General features: G+C 40.9%; 1 protein-coding gene across 5 annotated transcripts in view; it reads right to left on the bottom strand.

The window, feature by feature from the left end:
• Positions 1 to 24,368, bottom strand: part of TTN (titin) — a 262,852-nt gene that overhangs the window by 49,623 nt on the left and 188,861 nt on the right. For all 5 annotated transcript variants that reach the window (XM_040971803.1, XM_040971802.1, XM_040971801.1 and 2 more), the window contains 37 exons: positions 23,761 to 24,057; positions 23,340 to 23,639; positions 22,933 to 23,247; positions 22,690 to 22,838; positions 22,080 to 22,230; positions 21,707 to 21,988; positions 20,077 to 20,379; positions 18,594 to 18,896; positions 18,208 to 18,489; positions 17,805 to 18,104; positions 17,410 to 17,712; positions 17,010 to 17,318; positions 16,614 to 16,895; positions 16,203 to 16,502; positions 15,823 to 16,116; positions 12,774 to 15,740; positions 12,134 to 12,454; positions 11,762 to 12,046; positions 11,368 to 11,667; positions 10,818 to 11,120; positions 10,147 to 10,422; positions 9,746 to 10,045; positions 9,351 to 9,653; positions 8,167 to 8,466; positions 6,889 to 7,176; positions 6,124 to 6,420; positions 5,734 to 6,036; positions 5,330 to 5,635; positions 4,198 to 4,485; positions 3,816 to 4,106; positions 3,436 to 3,723; positions 2,675 to 3,262; positions 2,476 to 2,580; positions 1,571 to 1,768; positions 1,182 to 1,478; positions 501 to 1,088; positions 108 to 410 (listed from right to left, as the gene is read on the bottom strand). In XM_040971803.1, the coding sequence (XP_040827737.1) occupies positions 108 to 410; positions 501 to 1,088; positions 1,182 to 1,478; positions 1,571 to 1,768; positions 2,476 to 2,580; positions 2,675 to 3,262; positions 3,436 to 3,723; positions 3,816 to 4,106; positions 4,198 to 4,485; positions 5,330 to 5,635; positions 5,734 to 6,036; positions 6,124 to 6,420; positions 6,889 to 7,176; positions 8,167 to 8,466; positions 9,351 to 9,653; positions 9,746 to 10,045; positions 10,147 to 10,422; positions 10,818 to 11,120; positions 11,368 to 11,667; positions 11,762 to 12,046; positions 12,134 to 12,454; positions 12,774 to 15,740; positions 15,823 to 16,116; positions 16,203 to 16,502; positions 16,614 to 16,895; positions 17,010 to 17,318; positions 17,410 to 17,712; positions 17,805 to 18,104; positions 18,208 to 18,489; positions 18,594 to 18,896; positions 20,077 to 20,379; positions 21,707 to 21,988; positions 22,080 to 22,230; positions 22,690 to 22,838; positions 22,933 to 23,247; positions 23,340 to 23,639; positions 23,761 to 24,057 (13,665 nt within the window). The remainder of the gene's footprint in view (positions 1 to 107; positions 411 to 500; positions 1,089 to 1,181; positions 1,479 to 1,570; positions 1,769 to 2,475; positions 2,581 to 2,674; positions 3,263 to 3,435; positions 3,724 to 3,815; positions 4,107 to 4,197; positions 4,486 to 5,329; positions 5,636 to 5,733; positions 6,037 to 6,123; positions 6,421 to 6,888; positions 7,177 to 8,166; positions 8,467 to 9,350; positions 9,654 to 9,745; positions 10,046 to 10,146; positions 10,423 to 10,817; positions 11,121 to 11,367; positions 11,668 to 11,761; positions 12,047 to 12,133; positions 12,455 to 12,773; positions 15,741 to 15,822; positions 16,117 to 16,202; positions 16,503 to 16,613; positions 16,896 to 17,009; positions 17,319 to 17,409; positions 17,713 to 17,804; positions 18,105 to 18,207; positions 18,490 to 18,593; positions 18,897 to 20,076; positions 20,380 to 21,706; positions 21,989 to 22,079; positions 22,231 to 22,689; positions 22,839 to 22,932; positions 23,248 to 23,339; positions 23,640 to 23,760; positions 24,058 to 24,368) is intronic.

The following is a 24,368-nucleotide window of genomic DNA, read 5'->3' on the forward strand; positions in this document are numbered from 1 at the left end:
TGAAAAGAAAGACACAGGAGTGTATATTAAACAGTTTGGCTTTGGAGTAATTACTATAACACGCTGATGCTCTTGCATGAGTGGTGACAAGAGAGATAAATACTAACATGCCGCATCTTTCATCAGAACAGATTTTGAAGCATCACTAGGCGGGCCAATCCCTGCTCGGTTTTCTGCACTGACACGGAATTCATACGTGTTTCCTTCTTGCAGTCCAGTGACTTTGCATCTGAGATCAGAAACTGGCGTCTTGGTGGCTCTCACCCATCGCAGGCCTTTCTTTTCTCTCCTTTCTATGTGATACCCTGTGATCTCACTGCCACCATCATCCACTGGCCTTTTCCAACTGACAGTGGCAGTGTTCTTGGTGACATTTGAAATCTCTGGTTTTCCAGGAGGACCAGGTGGACCTGGAAAAAAAGGAAGCGTATAAGCATTCATGACTGTCTAAGGATGGCTGTGAATGTTTCTGTATCTGCTCCCTCTCATGCTCTACATACCAAATCTGTCTACCATCTTGACAGGTTCTGACTGCACAGGTTCTCCTTTGCCATAGTGGTTTACAGCCGAGACACGGAAGATGTACTCATTTCCTTGGATAAGTTTGGTTACCACGTGCCTGCAAGTCTGAATGTCTTCAGCAACCACTGTCCACAGAAGTCGGCTGGTTTCTCTCTTTTCCAGAACATAGGATTTAATTGGGGAACCACCATCTTCCAAGGGGGGTGTCCATGTAAGGGTTGCTTTCTCTGCAGAGACATTGCTGATTTCAATAGGTCCTGGGGGACCAGGTACATCGAGAACTGTTACCTTCACATGTTCTTCCTTTGTGCCAAAAGGATTGGTAGCAGTGATGGTGTATTCACCAGCATCTTTCCTAGAGGCATATTTGACCGTAAGCGTGGAAGATGTTGGGGTTGAAGTTATCTGAGATATATCTGATGGTCTAATGTCTTTTCCTGCTTTGGACCAACTTGACTTTGGAAGGGGTTTGCCAAGAATGCTAATGGCACTCAAAACAATTGTATCCCCTGCTTTAACTGTGAGTCCATCTTTTATTGTGGGATCAAGGACGATGGTTGGTGCCTCTGCAAAGACAAGAAAAGCATTGAAGTCAGAAAAGGAATAAAGTGTAATTGGCTGTTTTTAAACAAAGTATGTAGAAGGTAAAATTTACCTACCGTATTCATCCTTGCAAATAATGGTTCCAGTACTTTCTGATGGAGCACTAATTGCACCTGCTGTGTTTTTTGCTCTAATTCTGAATTCATATTTTCCACCCTCAACAAGGTCAGTTACAGTAAAGGCACAATCTGGGACATTAATATGGTTGGCTTTCATCCAAGACTTAGAAGGCAGATCCCGCTTCTCTACTATATATCCGGTTAACTTATGACCACCATCATATTTGGGCTCAGTCCAAATGAGAGTCACTGAATTCCTTGTTACATTAATAACCTCAGGCTTGCCAGGAGGATCTAAAACACAGAAGGACAGATCAGTGAAACACATGCTGATGTTCTTCTTCCTGCAGAAAATGCACCTGGGTTATTCATCGTCAATGACTTACCAATTGGATCAAGCGCCACAACAGGCTCTGATGGCAGGCTTGGCTTGCCCACTCCTGCTAAATTGATTGCCATTACTCGGAATTCATATTCAAGACCTTCAGTTAATCCTGTCACTTTAAAGTCTTTCATCCTTATGGGAGTCTTGTTGGCTCTCTTCCACAAAAGGCTATTTCTTTCCTTAAACTCAATATGATAACCTGCGAGATTCATAAAGAAAGTATAATTATTGTCTTAATATGTATAGAGATGTTAAACAGATAATCATTCTCACTATTTACACTTTTGTTGAGCCATGGTGTCTTTTTTTTCCTTTACATACATAGTTATTGTTTTCTACTGAATAATTTAAACCTGTAAAATGGCTATCAAATACCACAAATTAAGGAAAATACGGTATTCATTTTTTGGGAGGGGTATACATAGCACAAAACATGTATATGAGCAAAACTGACATTTTGAGATTTAATAGTTGTTCACAGTCCTGGTTATATTCTTGAGGAAAGTGGTGTTCTACTTACTGCATGTTGAATTCTCTATCTGGTACAGAATTAATCATGTGATTATAACATAAGCTGAAAGTATGCCATTATAAATTTTTTAAAATTATGAAGGAGGAGAGATGGTAGGAGTGTGGGCAGGAGGGAGGGGAGGGTAGGAAATATGACAGTGCTCCTGGAGCTGTATTTTGTAATACATTAAATTTGTTCACCTTATATAAATAAAAAATGAAAAAAGATATTACCAATATGAAATAAAACACTAGCCATTTGCACTGAAAGAAAAATACAGCATTGCAAATGCAAATAGATCTATAGTCAAGGAGCACACATTTAATTTGTTTTCATGGAAGTACCCAAAAGGAATATTGACAGAAAACCTGCAGCAGTAAGAGTAAAGTAAATACCTGTAATTGGAGAGCCACCTGTCTTCCTGGGATCAGTCCAAGTTAAAGACACAGAGTCATGTCTGACATCCACAATATTGGGTGGTGGAGGAGCATCGGGCACATCTAGGGAAAAGTAGAGGAAACATTTAAATAAGATTTAAATTAGCCATTTCCACTACAAAGCCTTTTTTTTTTTTTTTGTCTTTGAGACACTTACCAAATGGATGCTTAGCAACAATCGGCTCTGATTTTAGTCCTTCTCCTACACCATACTTATTTTCAGCACTGACCCTGAAGGTATATTCCATACCCTCATGAAGTCTGGTTACCCTGAAGGTGGTTTTCTGGACAGCTGATGCACACGTCACCCACTTGTTGTTGACAGAATCTCTCTTCTCCAGAATATAGTTGGTGATTTCAGAGCCCCCGTCATCCTTTGGAGGACCCCATTTCAAGGTCATGGCTTCTGCTGTGACTTCATCGAATTTGATGGGGCCGGTGGGTATGCCAGGCTTGCCAACGACTTTGATAGAAAGAGTTCCTTCCTTAGTGCCGGCCACATTTTTAAGTGTGATGGTGTACTTTCCAGCATCAGATTTTTGGCAGTCATATACTACAAGAGTCGTGTTAACTGCAGATGACTCGACACTGACTCTTGTGTCAGTTGCTAGAGGATCTTCCCCTTTCTTCCAGGTCACTGAGGGAGCTGGCTTGCCTTTGATGGGGATCTTAAGACGGAAGTTGCTGTTTTCTTTAGCCAAGTAGCACAAGTCTGGTAGATCCTTTAGGTCAAGGTCAGGTGCCACTATAACACAGCAGAGAAAAATTATCCTTATTTTTAAGACCAGGCAATCTGCTCTTTCACACTGTTATAGTTTCTTAGTGATTTTTTTTTTGTGATGAATCTGTGGGTAGGGTTCAAGAATGCCCTTCTGACCACCATAAAGGGATAATGAAGATAAATATGATGAGGCTTACCAACATCATCCTTTGCCACAACAGTGATTTCACTTGGGGTTCCTTCACCATTTTCATTCTCCGCACTCACTCTGAAGGTGTATTGCTTCCCTTCACTCAAGTCTTTTGTGGAATACTGTAGGCTTAGTGATTTCATAACTCGTTGCCATTTGTTTTCTTCTGTCATAAAATCGACTACATATCCAATAATTCGACTTCCACCATCGCTGCGAGGCTTCTTCCAGCCAATGGTACAAGAGGATTTGGTTATGGTTAGCGCTTTCAGATCTACAACTGGTCCAGGAGTTTCTGAAAGAGAAGAGGTAAAATGGTCAATCTATGTCTCAAATGGCCAAGGTACGAAGTCACTCAAAATGATGGGGTGGTAGGTCTTAGCTCACCAGAAGCTTTGACAGCATCACGTGTCTCGCCGGGATCCCCAATGCCATATTCATTTTCAGCAAACACTCTGAAGAAGTATGATTTTCCTTCTTCCAAGTTAGATACCCTGAAGCTTGTTTTGGGGCACTCAGTTGTCACTGTCGACCAGGATTTCCTTTCCGCATCGCGTTTTTCTACCACGTAGTTTATTATGGGGCTTCCCCCATCAATAATGGGAGGATCCCAGGTAATATAAGCAGAGTCTTTGGATATTTCCTTAACAGTCACATTGACAGGTGGCCCGGGAGTATCTGGTCAAATAGTAAGTTAGAAATAAGCATGTGAAAAAACTACCAACACTAGTTTTAAACATTTACAATTCTTTTTTGCAAACAGACTTACCAAGTACTTTCACGACTATGGTATATTCCTTTTTACCACAGCTATTCTCCAAGGTCAATATATATTTTCCTGCATCATATTTGTTCACATTTTCACAGCGTAAGAAAGTGTCAAAATCAGTTGACTTGATGTCCAGTCCAATCCGTTCTCTCAAATTGACATTTGGTTTAGACCAAGTAATCTTTGGAGGTGGACGTCCTTTCACTGGGACGTACAGTCTCATTGTAACTCCAGCACGTAATATGAGTGTTTTCCGGAGATCAGCATCAAGTTCTCCTTCAGGTGGAACTATTTGATTTGGGGTTGAGGAACGTTAAAAATAATAAATATTTAATGATCAAGTGTACTTTTGATATCTGGCCTTCTCACTCGTAAAATACATTTTTAAACATTTCCCCCCTAGAACCTATTTCTTGTTCTGCAAAACATCTTAAATATAATCATCAAAATTATTTTAGTACTATGTACCAACTGTTGATCTTCCTGCTTTCTAATATGTTTTGAGATCAACCAAACTTTCCCAGCAGGGTTTGTACCTCTCTTTGTGAGTGGCACATGCTATCAGACACCACAAACATTACAAGAAAGTAGCTGACTAGCTCCTGATTCTCTTCTTTTTCCCCTTTTCTATAATTGGTGAAGATACTCTTGTGCTTTGCATTTTTTTTTATTATAGGAAAAAAATTACTCAGGGAAGAAATATTATATAAAATAATTCAAACCAACTGGGAAATTAAGTGAATATATGAAATAAGGTAAAGAGAGGTTAACTCTAGAGAACCTATTAATTACATCCTATGGAGAAACTGGATATGAAGAGAAAATACTAGAATGAAAATTGATTACTTAAAAAATAAACTTTTTCTCTGAATCAAGTTTGCATATTTTATAGTCTTTTGAAGACATGGAATTCTATTAATAAGAAAAACTTTCCAAACCACAAATCACCTTGTATTCTATTTGTCCTTTTAAACAATAGCATACATTTCCAAACCAGCTCTCCTAAAATGTACTCCTGGAATCACTCGCACTAAAGCTTGCAAGCAAACACACCTATGCATAAAGGAGTTCTGCTCTACTTCTTAATATGATTGATAAGAATAGTCATTTCTTATTGTCAAGTAATACTCACTTAAGATGTCTTTGGGGCAATGTTTGTCTGGCACATCACTGGGGTCACTGTATCCAACCTTATTAACGGCGTACACACGGAATTGATATTCTGTATTTTCTATCAGGCCAGTAACATCAAAGCGAGTTTTCTGCAGCTTCTGTGGTAAATTGCACCTCACCCAATTTTCAGAGTCCACTCGTTTCACTTCCACTAGATAACCAATGATAGGGCTACCTCCATCATAGGCTGGCTTGCCCCAAGACAGGCTCACAGAGCTCCTGGTTGTGTCATAAACTTTAGGGAAAGCAGGTGGGCCAGGAGGATCTAGGGTAAATAATAGAAAAATTTCATTAGAACTTCATTCCTGGGTGTTCAATGCTGACAATAACCTAAGAAGCAAGATTTCTTTTGTGAGAACTTACACAGAGGGTCTTGTGCATATACGGCTTTGGAGGCATCACTGGGTTTGCCTGGGCCAGCTTTGTTTATGGCTGTAACTCGGAATTCATACTCAGTGCCTTCTTGGAGACCTGTTGCTTTTATTGTTCTTTCTATAACAGGTTTCCTGTTGACCTTAGTCCAGTTAACTGCTTGGGTTTCCCTCTTTTCAACCAGATAGCCAGTGATGGGTGAGCCACCGTCATCTGCAGGGGCTTTCCAGCTGACTGTCATGTGGTCTTTGGTTATGTTGCTAATGACAGGAGGATCACAACGTCCAGGTGGATCTGCAGAGATGGATCAAAAAAGTTAACTTCTCAAGCTAAAAGCTACCATTTAGAGGAAAATGAAACACTGCAGGAGGATGTTCCTACCATATGGGTTTTTAGCGATTGCCGGTTCAGTGAAGATTGGGTCACCCACTCCGTATTTATTTTCTGCACAAATCCGGAACTGATACTCGTGGCCCTCAATGAGTTTCTCTACAGTGCAGCTGGTGATGGGCACCGTAGCAGAGACTTGAGCCCAGTTGGGTCTGCTTGTTTCACGTTTGTCAACAATGTAGTTGGTGATTTCTGAGCCCCCGTCCTCAAGAGGAGGTTCCCATGAAAGCATTGCACGATCTGAATACATTTTGTTGATTTTAACAGATGCGGGAGGACCTGGTTTATCTGAAAGAACAAAAAGTCTTTCAGTGACATGTGAGCTGGACCATGACTATAGTATAGTGGAGGTCTGGAGGTAGGGGTTGCAGTCTTTATACTGTCACTGACCTCTTGTTTGACCTTTGAAGTCACTTCATTCTTCAGCATCCTAGCTTTTACTTACATTAAATTAGGTAACAGGTTTCTCTGACCTCTAATGCTCTGTCCAGTTCAAAACCACCATTTTGTGATACAATTATTTCTGTACTTAGAACTTTATTGAAGTGACTTCTTACATATCAACTTACATTTTCTAAGAGAAATGGAGCTTTAAAAGTTTCATGAAAATTGTGGAATTCTTGTATAATGTTTTACAATATTCATTTTCATGAACTTTTTGAAGGTCCTCATATTTTTCTCACAAACTATTTAAAAATTTTTTACACCTCATCAGCCATGCTAAAAGATAGGATTCTCAGGCAGTGCTTTAGTTACCTAGCACTTTCAGTTTAATGGTGGCTGATTTGGAACCGCTTGAATTCTCGGCAGTGATGGTGTAGTCTCCTGAGTCCTTCCGGTTCACACTGAACAGCTCCAAGGTGCACAAGTTCCGCTGCATGGCCATCTTAATGCCTTCTGCTGGTTTTAGCAGTGTGCCGTCTTTCTTCCAAGAAACCGTTGGCATTGGTTTGCCAAAAACAGTAGCATCCAAGCAAACGTTGGTACCAGCTTTCACAGTAAGCAAAGATTTCATAGCCACACTCAAGTCTATCCTGGGAGGAACTGCAAAGACATAAGGTAAAAAAGTTTAATACATGCAAAGCTATTGTAGTGTGATTCTTATTAATTACAAACAGGAAATTTATTTATTCTGACTCCATAAAGAAAGACTTTTCTTCTTTATTATTAACATAATTATTCTAGGCACAGCATGATGTTTTGACTTGTGTATCTTACCTGCCCTTTTTCCAATGTTGCCAACATTTAAAATCAGCTCTTTCAGCAATTTTGAGATATATAAATTATTGTTAACTGTAGTCATGGTGCTGTGCAATGGATCACTAACAATTATTTCTCTGAACTGAAATTTCATGCCCATGACCAATATTCCACTTGCTTCATCCCTGAATCCTCCCTTTCAGCCTCTATTTGCAACCAAGCAAGTTACACATTATAAAAGGTTAGAAGTCTACTATAGAAATTTGGTCATTTTGAAAGAATAGCAAAAAAAAAAAAATATTACCCATCATTCCAACACACCTAAGTTTTTAGTATCAGAACTTGATGCATTTCTTTATTATCATTTTGTGAACTTGTTGAAATTATACATTTCTCACAGTTTGGTATCCTGCTTTTTAGGTCTATAACCATAATTTAATGTCTGTATATGAAGTACCTATCATTTTAAAATGATTTATTTATTTTTATTGGAAAGTGAGATTTATAGAGAGAGAGAAAGATCTTCCATTTGCTGGTTCATTCCACAGGTGGCTGCAACAGCTGGAGCTGAGCTGATCCAAGCCAGGAGCTTCTTCTGGGTCTCCCAGGGTCCCAAGGCTTTGGGCCATCCTATACTGTCTTCCCAGGCCACAAGTAGGGAGCTAACTGGGAAGCAGGGCAGCTGGGTCATGAACAAGCACCCATATGGGATCCCGAGTGTGCAAGGCGAGGACTATAGCCACTAGGCTACTGTGCCGGGCCCAGTACCTCTCATTTTACTTAAACACCACAAAGGCTTCTCATTTTCAATTGTAACAAACAACAAAATCTTACCATTTTCTGCAAGGATAGTTACTGGATCTGAAGGTTCCGAAGGCTGGCTGATGTTTACTGCTGTCTTGGCAATTGCTCTAAATTGGTACTGAGCATTCTCTTCCAAGCCAGTGACTGTGTACTCTTCCTGGGGAATCTGGTGTGGTGTAGTATTGCAGCGTACCCACTTATCACCAGGAAGTTTGCAAGCCTCTATGAAATAGCCAATGATTTTGCTTCCTCCATCATGCTTGGGACGGGCCCAGATGAGGGATACGGTACTCTTCGTGACATCTATAACTTCAGGTTTCCCAGGCGGATCTAAAACCAAAAGAGATTCTCAGTATTTATCTTAATAGAAGAAATTTAAACTTTCCATATTTCCTGAAAGTCCTCATGCCATTAAATAAGCTCAATAGGATGAAAATTGTCCCTGCCCCCTCCCCTGCTGGTTCTATTTATAGGGTTGTGGCTGTGAAAAGCCACTGCTTGCAATATTGGCATCGCATTTGGGTGCTGCTTCATGTCCCAGCTGCTCCATTTCTGATCAAGCTGCCTGCTAACATGCCTGGAAAAAGCAACAGAGGAAGGTCCAAGTGCCCTGGGTCCGTCACCCATGTGGGAGACCTAGAAGAAGCTGCTGGTTACTGGCTTTGACTTGGCCCAGCCCTAGCTGTTACGGTCATCTAAGGTGTAAGCCAGTAGATGGAAGATCTTTGTCTTTCATTCTTTACCAAATAAATAAGTAGATGTTAAAAAGATTATTTGTTTGAAAAAAGAGAGAAACATGGTGGGAAATAAACAGTTTCCCATTGCCTGGTTCACTCCTCAATGCCCTGAATAGCTGGGTGTTGGGCCAATGGCAGGGACCCAGGAACTTGAGCCATTAGCTGCTGTCTCTGAGGATGCTCTGTAGCAGGAAGCTGGATAAGAAGTGGAGCAGGGACTTGACTACAGGCACCCCAATATGGGATGTGGGTGCCTCATACAGCATCTTAGCCACCATGTCAAACATCTTCCTCCATCCCGTGTTAATAATCAGACAATCAGTATGCGGTTTCTAGTCTTTGCTTTGCATTTACAAGAGCTATATGTAGTACATTTCATGATAAGGAAGATGAGTATTTGTAACTAGAAATAGTACTTTGCAGAAATTCCAAATTATAAATATGCTTCCAGAACACTACAAAAGATTCATTGCTTACCAACTGGTGTTCTTGCAGTTACATATTCTGTTGGTTTGCTGGGTGGACTGGATCCAGCTTTGTTGAGGGCATAGATTCTGAATGAATACTCAAGACCTTCTACAAGACCAGCACAAGGATATTCAGTTGACCGGACAGGAGTATCATTAGCTTTTACCCAGAGCAAACTGTTCCTCTCTTTGCGTTCAATCAAGTAACCAGTGATGGGGCTCCCTCCATCACTGTCTGGTCTGTCCCATGCAACAAATATGCAGTCTTTGTTGACCTTGGTGACTCGGGCATTCTTTGGTTCACTAGGAACATCTAGAGATGAAGTCAAGGAAAATTTCAGTTTTGTCTTTCAGAATAGATTAGAAAGGAAAAAAAAATTTAGTTTTCCCCTGAAAAATACTTACCAAATGGGAACTTAGCAAGCATCTTTGGAGATGTGAGAGGCTCTGAAATGCCAAATCGGTTTTCAGCACGGACCCGGAAAACATACTCCTGGCCTGGAATCAGCTTTCCAACCCTGCAGGATGTTTTTGTAACTGAAGCGAGAGCTGTGACCCAGTCACCTCGGCTTACATCACACTTCTCCACTATGTAATTGGTGATGCTACTGCCTCCATCCTCCAGGGGGATGTGCCATGACAGGGAGCAAGCATCAGCATCAATATCAGAAATGTCAAATGGAGGCTGAGGGGGTCCTGGAGCATCTGTATGAACCGAGAGGAAAGAAATGAAAGATTTGTTGGTGGGGGTGGCGGGGAAGTTATAGGTTTTCTTTATATGGTCATCTGTCTCACCCTTTACCTACCCATGACTATCACTTTGATTTTCTGAGTGTCTACCCCAGAACTGTTCTCTGCTGTGAGGCTATAGTAGCCACTGTCCTTCCTGGTGACATCCTTTATGATCAGGATGGAAGATGTGTCTGCCTTGTGCACAGCCAGGTGGCTGGATGTGACAACGTCATCTTCTCCTTTTTTCCATTTACAGATGGGATGAGGCTTTCCATATACATGGGCTTCAACTCGGAGTTTCTTCCCAGCTTTGATGGTAATTTGCTCGGGCATAAGGATCTTTGGTGGCACTACAGATAAAAGAGAAATCTGTTAATTTTTAGGCATTACATTTCTTCTGATGGGGAACTACACTAGTGATTTCTCAATTCCTGTGTGCATCCTGGGTTCAAATTAATGTTGGCATTTTACCCAATGTATATTTTTAAAGAATGAAAGAAAATATCAGATATGGTGTACCCTAGATATCATTTCAAGCATCTTTCTTTGGCTGTGTGTATGTATGTTATGCTGGAAAGTTTTACTTTTTTAAACCACATGTTGTGGACTTAAATGTGTAAAATCTACTACCTTCTAATGTTTCCCAAGTGTTTGTTCAACTATATTCCCTGAAGACAAGTATCTAGATATCGAGAGAAATCAAGAGCTTTTGGTGCATTATGCAAATGAAGCTGTGAGTACTTACACAGCTGTTCTTTCGCTTCATAGACTCCTTCAGCCTCTCTCGGCAAACTGACTCCGACGGCATTTCTGGCTGCCACCCTGAACTTGTATTTCTTTCCTTCCTTGAGGCCTGTGACAACAAGGCTGAGATCTTTCACTACTGAGTACTCTGTCCAGCGATCTGCGGGCTGTTCTTCTTCTCTGTAGCTGATGATATAGCCATCAATTTTTGCGCCTCCATCACGCAAGGGAGGCAACCAGGCCAGGGTTGCACTGTTCTTTGTCATTTCAGTCACTTCTAGTTTCCTTGGAGGATCAGGCTCGCCTAGAGGAAACATGTGATGCAGACGCTTATCAAGGTAACCTAATCAAATCAACTCTCTGAGTGTACATCTGAAATTTACTATGTTACAGGTCAGTATATTAAAAGCAAAGAGTCTGTGGCAGATGTCTGCTATTCTGTAAAGATTAAATCCCTTTTATTAATAGATTAAAATAGAAATGATACTGGTATCTTGACCATCCTAAAACAGGCAACTGGAGTTAAATGGAGGAAAGAAAATATTACTTACTTAGTGGATCTGAGGCAAGCACTGGTTTGGGGACATCTGTTGGGACGCCAGGGCCATACTCATTGACAGCAGTGACTCGGAAGAAATACTCATTCCCCGGGACAAGATTAGTCACTTGGCAGCTTGTCTTCTTAACTTCAGGGTTCACTATTGACCACGTCTTTCTCTCTGCATCCCGTTTTTCCACAATGTAATGTGTCACTTGGCTTCCACCATCATTTTCAGGAGGGGCCCAGGACACATGACATGAGGTTTTAGTGACGTCTGAAACTTTTAAATCAGACACAGGTCCAGGAGTATCTGCAACCAACCACATAAAGAGATGTATATGTTGTCTCCACATCCTCATGAACTGCTTTGTGTAGGGAAAGATAGATGCTTGATAGCAACTCACCTAATACTCTGACATTCACAAATACAGCCTTTTCTCCTGCTGGGTTGACGAGTGTTAAGGAATATTTCCCGGAGTCATCACGGGTAGAATTGGGGATGACGAGGAAGGCCATGGTGTCAACCAGATCCACTTGTCCTTTCCTGACCACATTATCAATGCCCACTTTTCGCCAAGTGACTTTAGGGGCTGGTCGCCCTCTCACGATGGCAAACAGCCGAATAGGGCATCCTGCTCTCACAACAACCAGTTTTCTCATGCTCGCATCCAAATCAATCTCTGGAGGTTCTGTAGATGATGGTAAAGCCATTAGTTCACTTTTAAGAATGTGGGGAAATGTTATAGGAAATGAAATGTGCTAAAGGAGGGCCTCACCAAGGATTTCTTTAGGCTTGATAGCTTCCTTTAGTTCTGCTGGGCGTCCAATGCCTACTTGGTTTTGGGCACAAACCCTGAATTCATATTCTTGGTTTTCATCCAAGCTGGTGACAGTGAATTCCATGCGAACAAGTTGAGCTGCAGCATTGCATCTCTTCCAACCTTCATCAGGTGATGCATCTGCTAATTTTGGTCTCATTTCTACCACATATCCAATTATTGGTGCACCTCCATCATACACTGGTTTTCCCCATCCAAGAGTTATGGAACTTTTGGTTGTATCAACCACTTTGAGATTGGTTGGTGGACCAGGTGGTTCTGAAAAGAAATTACAGCAGAATAAATGCGCACATAGTTAACTACCCCTAGCGATACTTTTATGTATGGCTTTATGTATTTAATTTAACTTAATGAAACAGTCATTTAATTTTTTAATTAATGATTTTTTAACCTTTATCCATAAACATCAGAATCTCTTGTATCTTTCAGTCGATTTGGTAGCATATCTATTTGAAAAACTATTTGCTAAAGCAGGGCTTTAATGTTATTGATTTAATGCACTTACCTAACACCTACGTGCTCAAAATGAATAGTTTGCATAACACAAAGAATGGAACAGAGACCAAGAATGTCTTACCTATGGGGTCTTTGGCCACCACTGGTCTTGATGGCAAGCTTGGTTCTCCAACTCCAATTTCATTTTCTGCTTTGACACGGAACTGATATTCATGTCCTGGAAGGAGATTCTGTACTTTCAAACGTCTCTCAGGGATGGCACTCTTGTTAACAGGGACCCATCGTACTGAGTGCTTTTCCTTTTTCTCCAAGTAGTATCCTGTGATAGACTTCCCACCATCATACTCAGGAGGACTCCAAACCACCGTCATCTCTTCTTTGCTGACTTTGGTGACTTCGGGGGGATCAGGGCGACCAGGCCTATCAAATTTGGTTTTAGCTATGACTGGTTTACTTTCTGTAGGAGGTCCGGTGCCTATCTTATTTTCTGCCCGGACTCTGAAAATATATTCATTTCCTTCTATGAGACGTGTTACTGTAGTGCCTGGTGTTAAGACAGTAGCAGAATAGGTAGACCAAACCATTCGTTTGCTCTCACATTTTTCTAGAATGTAATTTTGGATTTCACAACCGCCATCATCTTCAGGTGGATCCCAGCGAATAGTACACCGGTCACTGGACACGTCAGTGATTTTCAGGTTTCTGACAGGACCAGGCTTATCTAAAACATTGACGGTGGCATAGGCCACAAAACTGCCAGCTGTATTAGTTGCTGTAACAACGTATTTCCCACCATCACTTCTCCTTGCTTTGGTGAGAGAAAATTTAGATGAATCAGCACTGGTATCAATCTTGACTCTTGGTGATCTTGTGAAGTCAGTTGCATCTTTGTCCTTGGTCCACACCACTTCTGGGAATGGTTTGCCTCTAACACCTGCCTCAAGTCTAATGGTGTCCCCTGCTTTGACAGTCAGCACCCCGCTTAATTTCAGATCAAGTACTGGTTTCTGCAAGTCTTCCTTTACTACAACTTCCTCTGTCTTTACCCAATCACTTTCCCCACCTTCATTCTTTGTTTGTACTCTAAACTCGTAAATCTGATTTTCAACACATTTGTCAACCATGTAGTGGGTTTCTTTAATGCTTCCTTTGTGTACTCTTTCCCAGTCTGTCGAGCCTTTCAGCCTCCTCTCGACATGGTAGGAGAGATTTGGGCTGCCACCATCATAATCAGGGCGCCGCCACTTCAGATAGACAAATGTCTTTCCTTTATCTGCAATGTGAAGGTTTTCTGGCTCCCCTGGCCTGTCAATAGGATTAATAGCCAGAATTGGAGTTTTTGTTTCAATGGTTGGCCCAACACCTACTTTATTTTCTGCACAGACTCGGAAATAGTACTCATCGTTGGCTCGAAGGTTGGCTTTGATTAATCTCTTAGTGACATCTGAAGCGACGATTGACCAGCCCCTCTGGTTTGGTTTCCGATATTCTACTATAAAATTTGTTATTTCTGAACCACCATTATCTAGTGGGTTTTCCCAAGAAATTGTGCAGTTCTCCTTGGTTACATTGCTAACCTTCAAATTCTGGCAAGGTCCGGGTCTGTCAAGGACATTCACAATGGCTGACCCTTGGGCATGTCCGCTGCTGTTCTTAGCTGAGATGATATACTTGCCGTGATCTGCTCTAACAGCTTCTTTAATTTGTAACTCAACACGAGGTAGATCATGGATTAGGTCGACCCGCTTTTCTCGGACCAGTACTTTGCCTTCCTTAGACCAGGTTATGTCTGGTTCAGGCCTGCCTTTGACTCGAGCAAGAATGCGGATAGTCTGGCCCACTCTAACGGTAATGACATCACGACAAGTTACATCAAGCTCTACTTCTGGAGGATGCAGGATATCTTTGGCAATCACAGATTCTGCCAGTTCTCTTGGCTCTCCTTCTCCTACAATATTAGCTGCCTTTATACGGAATCTGTACTCATTTCCTTCAATGAGTCCAGGGACCCTATAGGCACATTGTCGAATGAGTTCATCTTTGTTAATCCTGTCCCATTTTGTGGTCCCAGGTTTCTGACATTCTACTACATATCCCAGAATGGGGCTGCCACCATCACTGAGGGGCTTTGTCCACACCAAGTCAGCTGATTCTTTAGTCTTGTCTTTTAATTTAGGATTAATAGGTGGTCCAGGTGGTTTGATGGGCCGACACGCTTTTATTGGGTCCGAGCTTGGGGATGGGTTGCTTAATCCTGCAAGATTTTCAGCAAAAACTCTGAACTCATAGGTGTTTCCCTCATAGAGTCCAGTCACTGTGAACTTCAGGTCTGCTGTTGGTGTTTTGTTGACTCTCACCCACTTGCCAGTTGCTTCCCGACGTTCCACATAGTAGCCAGTTATTGGGCTGCCACCATCAGACTTTGGCAGGGTCCATGATACTGTTGCAGCATTTTCAGTGATGTCAGTAACCACTGGTTTACCGGGAGGAGATGGAGGACTAAACTTGTGTTTGGCCACAGTGGGTGTGGAGTCAAGGGGAGGACCAACACCCATCTTATTCTCTGCTTTCACTCGGAAAACATATTCACAGCCTTTTTGCAGGTGTGGGACTTTTAATTTCAGCTTACTGCTTCCTGAAGAGACAACACCCCAGGTGTCTTTCCTCGTGTCTTGTTTCTCAACAATATAATTTATCACAGGGCTTCCACCATCATCCTTGGGTGGTTGCCATGAGATGATCATATATTCAGGAGTGACTTCCAGAATATTAATAGGACCTGTTGGTGGACCAGGGACATCGAGAACAGTAAGATGTACAGGTACTGTTTTGCTACCAGCTGCATTGGACACTGTGATTTGATATTCCCCAGTGTCTTTCCTTAAACAGTTCTTAATGGTAAGAACGGATGAAAAGCTGTCAGTCTCCACTGTGTAGTGATCATCTGATTTAATCTCAATCCCATCACTTGTCCACTTTACAGCAGGAATGGGTACACCTCTTATGATAGCAGGGAATCTGACTGTAGTTCCAGCTTTTACCACAAGGCCTTCAATTAATTTCACATCTAGCTCCACAGATGGAGGTACTGGAAAGTAAACAGAAGGAAGTTAGAGTTTGATTTCACCATGTAAGTCATTTAAAGGATGGAAAAAAAAAATAAAAATCACCTAGTTTTTCTTGGCATTCTATTGGGATCGTTGTATCAGGGATACTAAGACCCACGATATTTTCAGCTTTTACACGGAATCTATAGGTCTTTCCTAGTTGTAGTCCAGTAACCACACACTCTAGATTTGTCACAGTCTTGAATTTAATCCAGTCTTGGGCACCTTCTTCCTGATACTCCACCAAATAGCCAGTGATTGGGGAGCCACCATCACGATCTGGCTTATTCCAAACAAGGGAAACTTCAGTTTTGTCAACATCTACATGGTGCAGATTCTTGGGTGGCCCTGGGGGATCTTTTAGAAAAAAAGATATTTTGATGAATAAATATTACTGTCAAAGACAGTCAAGCAACAGTTATGTACCAGAGAAGGCAACTTACGAAGGGGATCCAGAGCCTTGATGGGTTTAGGTGTTTCCACAAAAGGACCACGCCCATACTGGTTCTCAGCAGCCACTCGGAAGAGATACTGATTGCCTTCATTCAAATGTTGAGCCAAGTGACTCTTTTTCTTTGATGTAGTTGAAAGAGGTGACCACTGGGCACTGGCAACATCTCTCCTCTCGACCACATAATTTGTAATTACAGACCCACCATCATCCAGTGGCTCTTTCCAAGTAAGGTAACAAGAATCTTTTCTAATTTCACTGACTTCCAGATCTCTGGGTGGCCCAGGCTTATCTGAAAAGGATTAAATAGTAGTTGTGTGAATGTTTTAATCCTGATCAGAAAGAACTCATAATAAATACATCAAAAATATTTTCAAAGGTTATCAAGCATTTAAACTCTTACCTAATACAAGCACTTTCACTGAAACTGTTTTTGAACCAGCTGGATTCTCCACTGTTAAGGAATAAATTCCACCATCTTCATGGGCAGCATTACGAATTTCCAGTTTGCTGCCAACAGGAGTGACATCAATTCTTGCTTTAGTTGGAGCCTCTCTGTCTTCTTTTTTCCAAGTCACTTTGGGAAATGGCACTCCTTTGATGATGGCGCTAAGCCTTAGAGTGTCACCAACCTTAATGTGTTGTTCTCTTGCCATGTTGGCATCAAGTATTAAGTCAGGGGGTTCTAGAAAAAAAAAGGAAAACAGCATGTTTAAATGTATTTACTAGTGCATATTACAGTGAAGCATATGAAGATACTATTTTTTCTTGCAAATGCAAGTGAGACTCTTTTACTCACCAAGTCTGTCTTTCACTAGCACCGGCTCTGGCACATGAGCTGGATCAGACTCTCCAGCTTCATTGACAGCTATGACTCTGAACTTATATGTCTGACCATCCCGCAGACCAGTGACTTTGTATTTAGTTTCAGGACATGATTCAGGAGTGTGGTTGGCTCTTCTCCACTCTTCATCTCCAACCTTCTGGTACTCAACAATGTAACCCAGAATCTTGCTACCACCATCGTGACGTGGTGGCTGCCAAGTTAGATCAACTGAATTACATGTTGTATCTACTGCTTCAGGATTCACTGGGGGACTAGGTTTAGCTGTACAAGAAATGTAACCAAAAAGAATTAGAATTATAGCAGAAAAGAAATTGGGTGATATGAAAACAAAATGAATGCTTCAATACTGTACCAATTGGATCTTTAGCAAAGATTGGTTTGGACGGTGGACTTGGATCTCCGATACCAATTTCATTTTCTGCAGAAACCCGGAATTCATACTGACATCCTTCTAGTAGATCAGGAACCCTGAATTTAGTGTATGGATGGATAGGCTCTTTGGTCACTCTTGCCCATCGTTTAGACATAGTTTCTCTCTTTTCCAGAATGTAATTTGTAATGGGCTTTCCTCCATCATTTGGTTTGTTCCAGGTCACTAATGCAGAGTCCTTGGTAACTTCTGTAACAATTGGCTGTTCAGGTGCATCAGGAACCCCTGTAGCAAATGTGAACAAAATGTGTTATAAACTTCATTTTCATGTGAACCACATTAAACATGGAATCACCCAAAACAAACACAATGCTTACTGAAACGATCTTTAGCTTTCATTGAATCAGACACCAGAGGATCACTGATTCCATATAGATTTTCAGCATATATCCGGAAAATATAATCTTTTCCTTCAAGTAGTTTGGGAACTTTGCATGTTGTTTTAGCACTTGCAGACGTCACAGGCATCCAAACGTCTTTCCCCAGCTCTTTCTTCTCAATTATGTAGTTGGTAATCTCACTTCCTCCGTCATCTAAAGGTGGTTTCCAGGAGATAACCATGTACTCTTTGGTCACCTCATCAAAAACAACTGGTCCTACTGGTGGTCCAGGACGGTCTGCAGAAAAAAAAAAAATTCACAGCACAAGATATATAATTTCTATTTCTGCTTTTCAAAGAACAGAATATCCACTTTTCCCTCAAGAAAACAAAATACTTACCAACAACATTAACTTGGCAGAAACCTTTCCGGGAGCCTGTACTGTTCTCCACTACCACGCAGTATCTGCCAGAATCGGAACGCTTGGCTTTGACCTTCTCAAGAGCAAGTGTGGTGGGTGTGGTCTTTATATGAGTGCGATCATCTTCTAGTACATCAGCATCATCTTTGAACCAACTGACCTTGGGCTTTGGTTTTCCGGAGTACCGGCCAGTGAGGGCAAAAGCTTCCCCAACGCGAACTGTAAGTTTGTCTCTGAAGTCAAGATCAAGTGTTGGAGGAGCTAAAATATGTAAGTATAAATAAAGACAAGTCACTTTCAGTTACATCTTGCAACAGATCTACAAAGAACACATTTTCAAAGCATAAGCTGTAGGCAGTACATACCCAGCTCATCTTTACAAGTGATTGGCTTGGTACAAAAAGATGGTTTTCCTTGTCCCACAATATTGACGGCGCTGACACGGTATTCATAGGTGTCACCTTCTTTTAAGCCTTTAATGGTGTATTTTCTGCTAAGCAAGTTATCACTTGTAACTTTATGGAACTTCTCAGTTCCAATAAGCCGGCTTTCTAGTACATAGTTAATAATTTCTGATCCACCATCATATTTGGGAGGATTCCAAGTCAGAGTTACACTGTCTTTAGTGACTTCTTTGACTTCCAGGTCTTCAGGGCGCTCTGGAACAGCTGCAAGTATGATTAAAGTGGGAAAAGTGTCATGTTAAGAATTAATATTTCCATTACTCAGGCATAGAAAGAATGGAATTTGGCTATCTGTCACAAATATGAAATAACCAGATACAGAAAAACAAATGCCACTTTTCCTCTCAAATAAGTAAGTTACTATATGTGTGTAATATGACAATGACATATTATTCGGTATACAGATATTTTTAATGTTGCCTTTTGAATTATACTTTCTGTAGTGTTCTTGTTTCTTCATTTGATTGTGTTTGTTACAAATTCAAGTAGGCAAATTTGAGCTTTTATCCTTATGTTTGTTGACGATCATTTGATTAAAAGCATTAAAATTACACTAAAAAGTTTTTTTTAAAAGAATTAATATTTCCTTTGGGGAGTGAATTATTTTATCTATTAAAAGTTGAGTGCATTACACATTTAGAAGATTTAGAAATGTGACACTAGATTTTTTGGCATTGCCTATAGCTACAATGCCATGATACATTTAAACAGTAGAATGTTGGACTTGTGACTGTTGCTAAAGCACTATGCTATTGTAGTAATATGATACAGGGACATATTGGTGGTCGTGGAAAATGGGGAGGGGGAAGGGAAGGTATATTGGGAATCTGTATACCTACAAAATTGTCTCATGGAAAATAATAAAAAATTAAAACACCCCAAAACAAAACAAAGAAAGAATTTGAGCCTATGGTAATCCAGACAGCAGAGTTTGATAAGCTTTTGCATCTGTTTGCAGCATTCTGGCTCATCTGCAAATGATTAAAACCTTTTCATTACATTTAGATCATAAAGAAATTTAAATCGGGTTTTACTGTAGTAAGTAAAAACAACAGCAGAGGGCGCTCTTCAACACCTGCATAATCTAAAGACAAACTTAACAGGGGCAATTGTATTTTTCAATAACATTTTTCTGTTACCATTGAAAATACATTGAATAAAAAGAAACGATTTGTAAATAAATTTAAAATACCATAAAAAGAGGTTTATCAAGGGTAAGTAATTTGGAAATGTCTCCCAGCACTGGAAATTTTACAGTTGGGAAAATAATTCAGCTTCAGTTCATGCCATTAAGTGAGAAAATTTTAAAACTCATTTAGCATGCAAGAAAAGATTTTGGTAAGCTGCATATATTCTTAATCCCTTTCCCAACCATTCTACTTACTGATGGGATCTCTGATGACAAGTGCAGTGGGTGTCTCAACAAATGGGCCCATGCCGATGCTATTCTCAGCTGCAATTCGGAAGAAGTAGGCTTTTCCCTCAATGAGACCCTGGACGGTGGCATTTTGCCGAGTCACTGTGTATGTCACCGGGGTCCATGCCCGGCGGTCAGCCTCCCGCTTTTCAATGACGTAGTTGGTGATCGGAGAGCCTCCATCATCTTCTGGAGAAAACCATGTCAGCTTGCAGGAGTCATTGGTTAGGTTGTCAGAGAGGAAGGGTATTCCAACAGGTCCTGGCACATCTGGAAGGAGGAGGGCAAGAGGACAAGCCACTTTGTGAAGAACTGTAACAGTCAATGTTTGCTACATTCTGTTCTTAAGGAGAAAAAACAATGTCATTATGAAGAAAATGAGGATTTGTATTTAGCAATTGAATTGGTCCTTCCTCTGCTCTCTGTTTTTAGCCATGTTTAAAAGTGCTAACCATTCCCGACAGTTATGGATGGGCACTGTTTCAGTAGAAGCTGAAGGGAGAATCCAATCACTGTATAGAAGGAACTTTTGGGTCAGACAGGGCAGAGCTGCTAGAAGGCGCGCAGAGGGACACAGGAGAGGGCTGAAGAGTAGCCAGGCCATGTTTTGTGTCCAGTTTACTTTCCAAGGTGGAGAAGGAAGGAGTGACTTTCTCCTTCCCCACCCCTTAGTTGGCCAGCTAATCAGTCAGTAGCACAGGAGGCCCACAATTTTCAAATGATTTCAAAGAAGAGAGAAGTTATTAAGTAAACCAATTAAAGTAGTGACTGTTAGGGAAAAGGGTGTTTAGGAGTTTGAGAATAACCTAAAAGCCTTTAGGATTTGTGCTTATTAACTTCATTTCCTTACAACATTTTTTGTTAACTACGCATGTGCCCAATGGAGAACTGGCTGTTTGCAGTACGGCTGTGCCTAGAGACATGCATAGAGCAGAAGTGTGAGGGTTTCCTTTGCTGAGCGGATCACTGGTCTCAGCAGCCAAGGAAAAGCATGAAAAGTTCATGGATAATATGAACTGTGCATAAATCTCCCTTTTTTTTGGCCAAATATATTCTTTTCTTTTAATCTAGCATTTCCATTTGCCTTTGAAGCAGAGTTCAACACTTTACTTAGCAACTAAAAACACAGTATGGACTACCAAATACGATGCTTCAAATGGAATACTGAAACTCTCTAAGGGGTTTTTGAATTGTTATGAATATTATGAGGAGAAAGTCCAACAATGTGGAACTATCTCCAGCAAATTATTAAGCATTTATGTACATTTGCAAGTAAATATATTTTAGGAAACCATAACAACACAGAAGATACTGGTGGTGACATGTTATATAAAACACAGGATATAAAACTATATATAGAAACACATTCATAAGGAATATGCATAGGAGAAAAAGGAAGAAACTGTAAAAAATTCTAAATATCATTCAAGGATTGTGGGTGATTTTTTCCTTTTTCTTTTTCCAGAATGTTTGCAACAAAGTTTTTTTTTTTTTTATTACACTATGGCTTTGTCATAAGTATAATAGAAAGGGCTGGTTTAAAAAACTTGCATGAAGAAAAGATAAAAAACGGCATGGACACACTGAAAGCATTTACCTAACACATCAACAATGATTGTCTTCCTTCTTTCTCCCCCAGCATTTTTGGCAAGAAGAGAATAGACGCCTTGGTGGCTCCTCTGGCAGTTCTTGATGACCATGGAGGAGCTGATGGCTGTGGTCTCGATCGTGGCTTCCTGGGGTAACGCTCTTTCATTCATGTTCCAGGTGACAGTTGGAGGAGGCTTCCCAGAGACGTAGGCGATGATTCGGATCACCCCTCCAGCATGGACTACAATTCTATCTCTGACACTGGCGTCCAGCTGAAGGTCAGGTGACACTGGAAAACAGTTGGAAATTATACATTTCATTTCCACTTTTCAGCCTGGACCCTGAGTACGGATGAAATAACAGGAGGAAGTAATAATTACCAATTCTGTCCTTCATTTCAATAATGTCTGTGGCTTCTCCAGGCTCACCAACGCCGGCAATGTTGATGGCTCTAACTCTGAATTTATACAAAGCCCCTTCTTTTAGTCCTGTCACAACAAGTTTCGTCCCTCTTACTTCCTTGTCTTTGCCCTGGAGTGGGGTGGAGAGAAATCATCACTGTGCCATCACCAAGACAGTCCTTGCAGTTTCCTGCTTTGGTAGCTTTCTAAAGCATAACAAGCAGCCTATTTAACTACTTTTTCCAGGAAAATTGTTGCCAGTTCAGGTTTTAAGGATCAGATATTATTCTAATAGACAATGACTAGAATAATTTACCAAGAATTATGCTTTTAAGTTATTGTCAAATTGTTGGGAAAAAAATACTGTTTGCAGGCACTCCACCTTTTTGGGCTTTATAACCAAAAGATAAATTAATATTAAATATCTAATTTTAAAAACTCAACCATGTGAATAGATTTTTGTGTCATTAGTTATGATGATGTCGCTTTGATATTTTGAGCTACCAAATACAGGTAAAAGTTACCTGGATGGAGACAGTGACATTTTGAGTGCACTCAGTGTATTTCGTTATCACACAGTGTTACCTACCTTCTCCCATTCTTCTTTCCCTTCTTCTTTGTATTCAACGATATATCCAGTGATCTTGGACCCACCATCTTTCAGTGGTGGAGACCATTCCAGATCTACAGATGATTTAGTCCAATCCGTCACCTTGGGGAACGGAGGACCAGGAGGAGCTGGAAAGATCCAGGATAAATTAGTATCCTTGACTTACCAAGCATAGTGTTGGAAAATGAGACTCAAAAAGCGAAGAAATGGCTCAAAGCTTACCAACTGGATCTCTAGCGGTCACTGGGTCTGATGGCAGACTTGCTGGTCCCACACCAGCAGCGTTGATTGCATATACCCGGAACTGGTAGTCTGAACCTTCAATCAGACCAGTCACTTTATAAGAAACACCCAAAGTCATGGCTTTGATAGGATCTCGGTTAACTCTCTTCCATCTCTTTGAAGTGGTATCTTTCATTTCTAGCCAGTATCCAGTCACAGGAGAACCTCCATCGTATTCTGGTTCTTCCCAGTTAACAGTCATAGAGTTACGAGTCACACTGCTGACTGTTGGCTTATCTGGTGCTCCAGGGACAGCTGTGACAAAATAACACCCCACAGTGATTTGTAAGAAGTTCAAAGACCCAGATGAGAATTGGCTATGGTCATGAAAATGTTGTCCTACTTACAGAAGAGATTTCTTGCTGTTTCAGGTTGACTGTCAAGAGGCTCTCCGATGCCATATTTGTTCTGAGCCATGATTCTGAATACATATTCATGACCCTCTAGCAATTTGGGAATTGTGTACATGCACTCTTTGGGCTCACTGGAAACACGCACCCATGTCTTCCTGTTAGCTTCTCTCTTCTCGATGACATAGTTTGTAATCTTAGACCCACCGTCATCTTTAGGTGGAAGCCAAGATATGGTCATTTGATCTGCTGAAATTGATTCAAACTTTATAGGACCCTCTGGAGGGCCAGGACGACCTACAGTGAGTTAAAAAAAAAAAGCCAGAACACTTTATTAGTCAGATGATTTTAAAGCCAAACACTATTTAGGAACAACAGAAAAACCTCATTGTTTTTCCCAATGCATGCAATCTTTTACCGAGAACATTCAGTCTCATCTCCTTTGATGCTGTTCCCAGATTATTTACAGCTGTGATGGTATATAAAGCTGTGTCACTCCTGCGAGACTGTGGAATAACTAGCGTGCACGTGTCATCCACCACCAGTTTGTTGACATGGGTGTCGTAGGTAACAGGTTCTTTGTTGTCGGGTTTCTTTGGAGGAGCTTTGAACCAGGTGAGTGTTGGGAAAGGCACACCTTTAACCTTGGCCACAATGTTCACATCAGTTCCTTCTTCAACTTCCATGAATTCTTTGAGTTCAATGGATGGAGGGCCTAGATTAATTTTTTTTTTAAAAAGTTGTCATTAGAAGCAAGAAACACTAAAGGACAGGAAATAGAATTCACAGTTCCATAAAGCTATTTGAATCTGCAACAGTTAGACCAACCCTGCCTAATATAAAAGAACAGGTCTGTCTGTGCTGTTTTGGGGAGCAGATACATGCATTCACCATCCTTTATTGGATTTACATGTATCAATATATCAGTTATTATCCCCCTCTTATCTGGTGTCAGCATTCATATGAATATTCTGAGAAGAGGGTAGAACAGAGTGAAAAATTGAGAGTTCTGTCATATTTCCTTTA

Source organism: Ochotona curzoniae, unplaced genomic scaffold (assembly GCF_017591425.1).
Source record: "Ochotona curzoniae isolate NIBS_2020 unplaced genomic scaffold, NIBS_Ocur_1.0 contig_2210, whole genome shotgun sequence".
In the NCBI taxonomy this organism is placed as follows: domain Eukaryota; kingdom Metazoa; phylum Chordata; class Mammalia; order Lagomorpha; family Ochotonidae; genus Ochotona; species Ochotona curzoniae.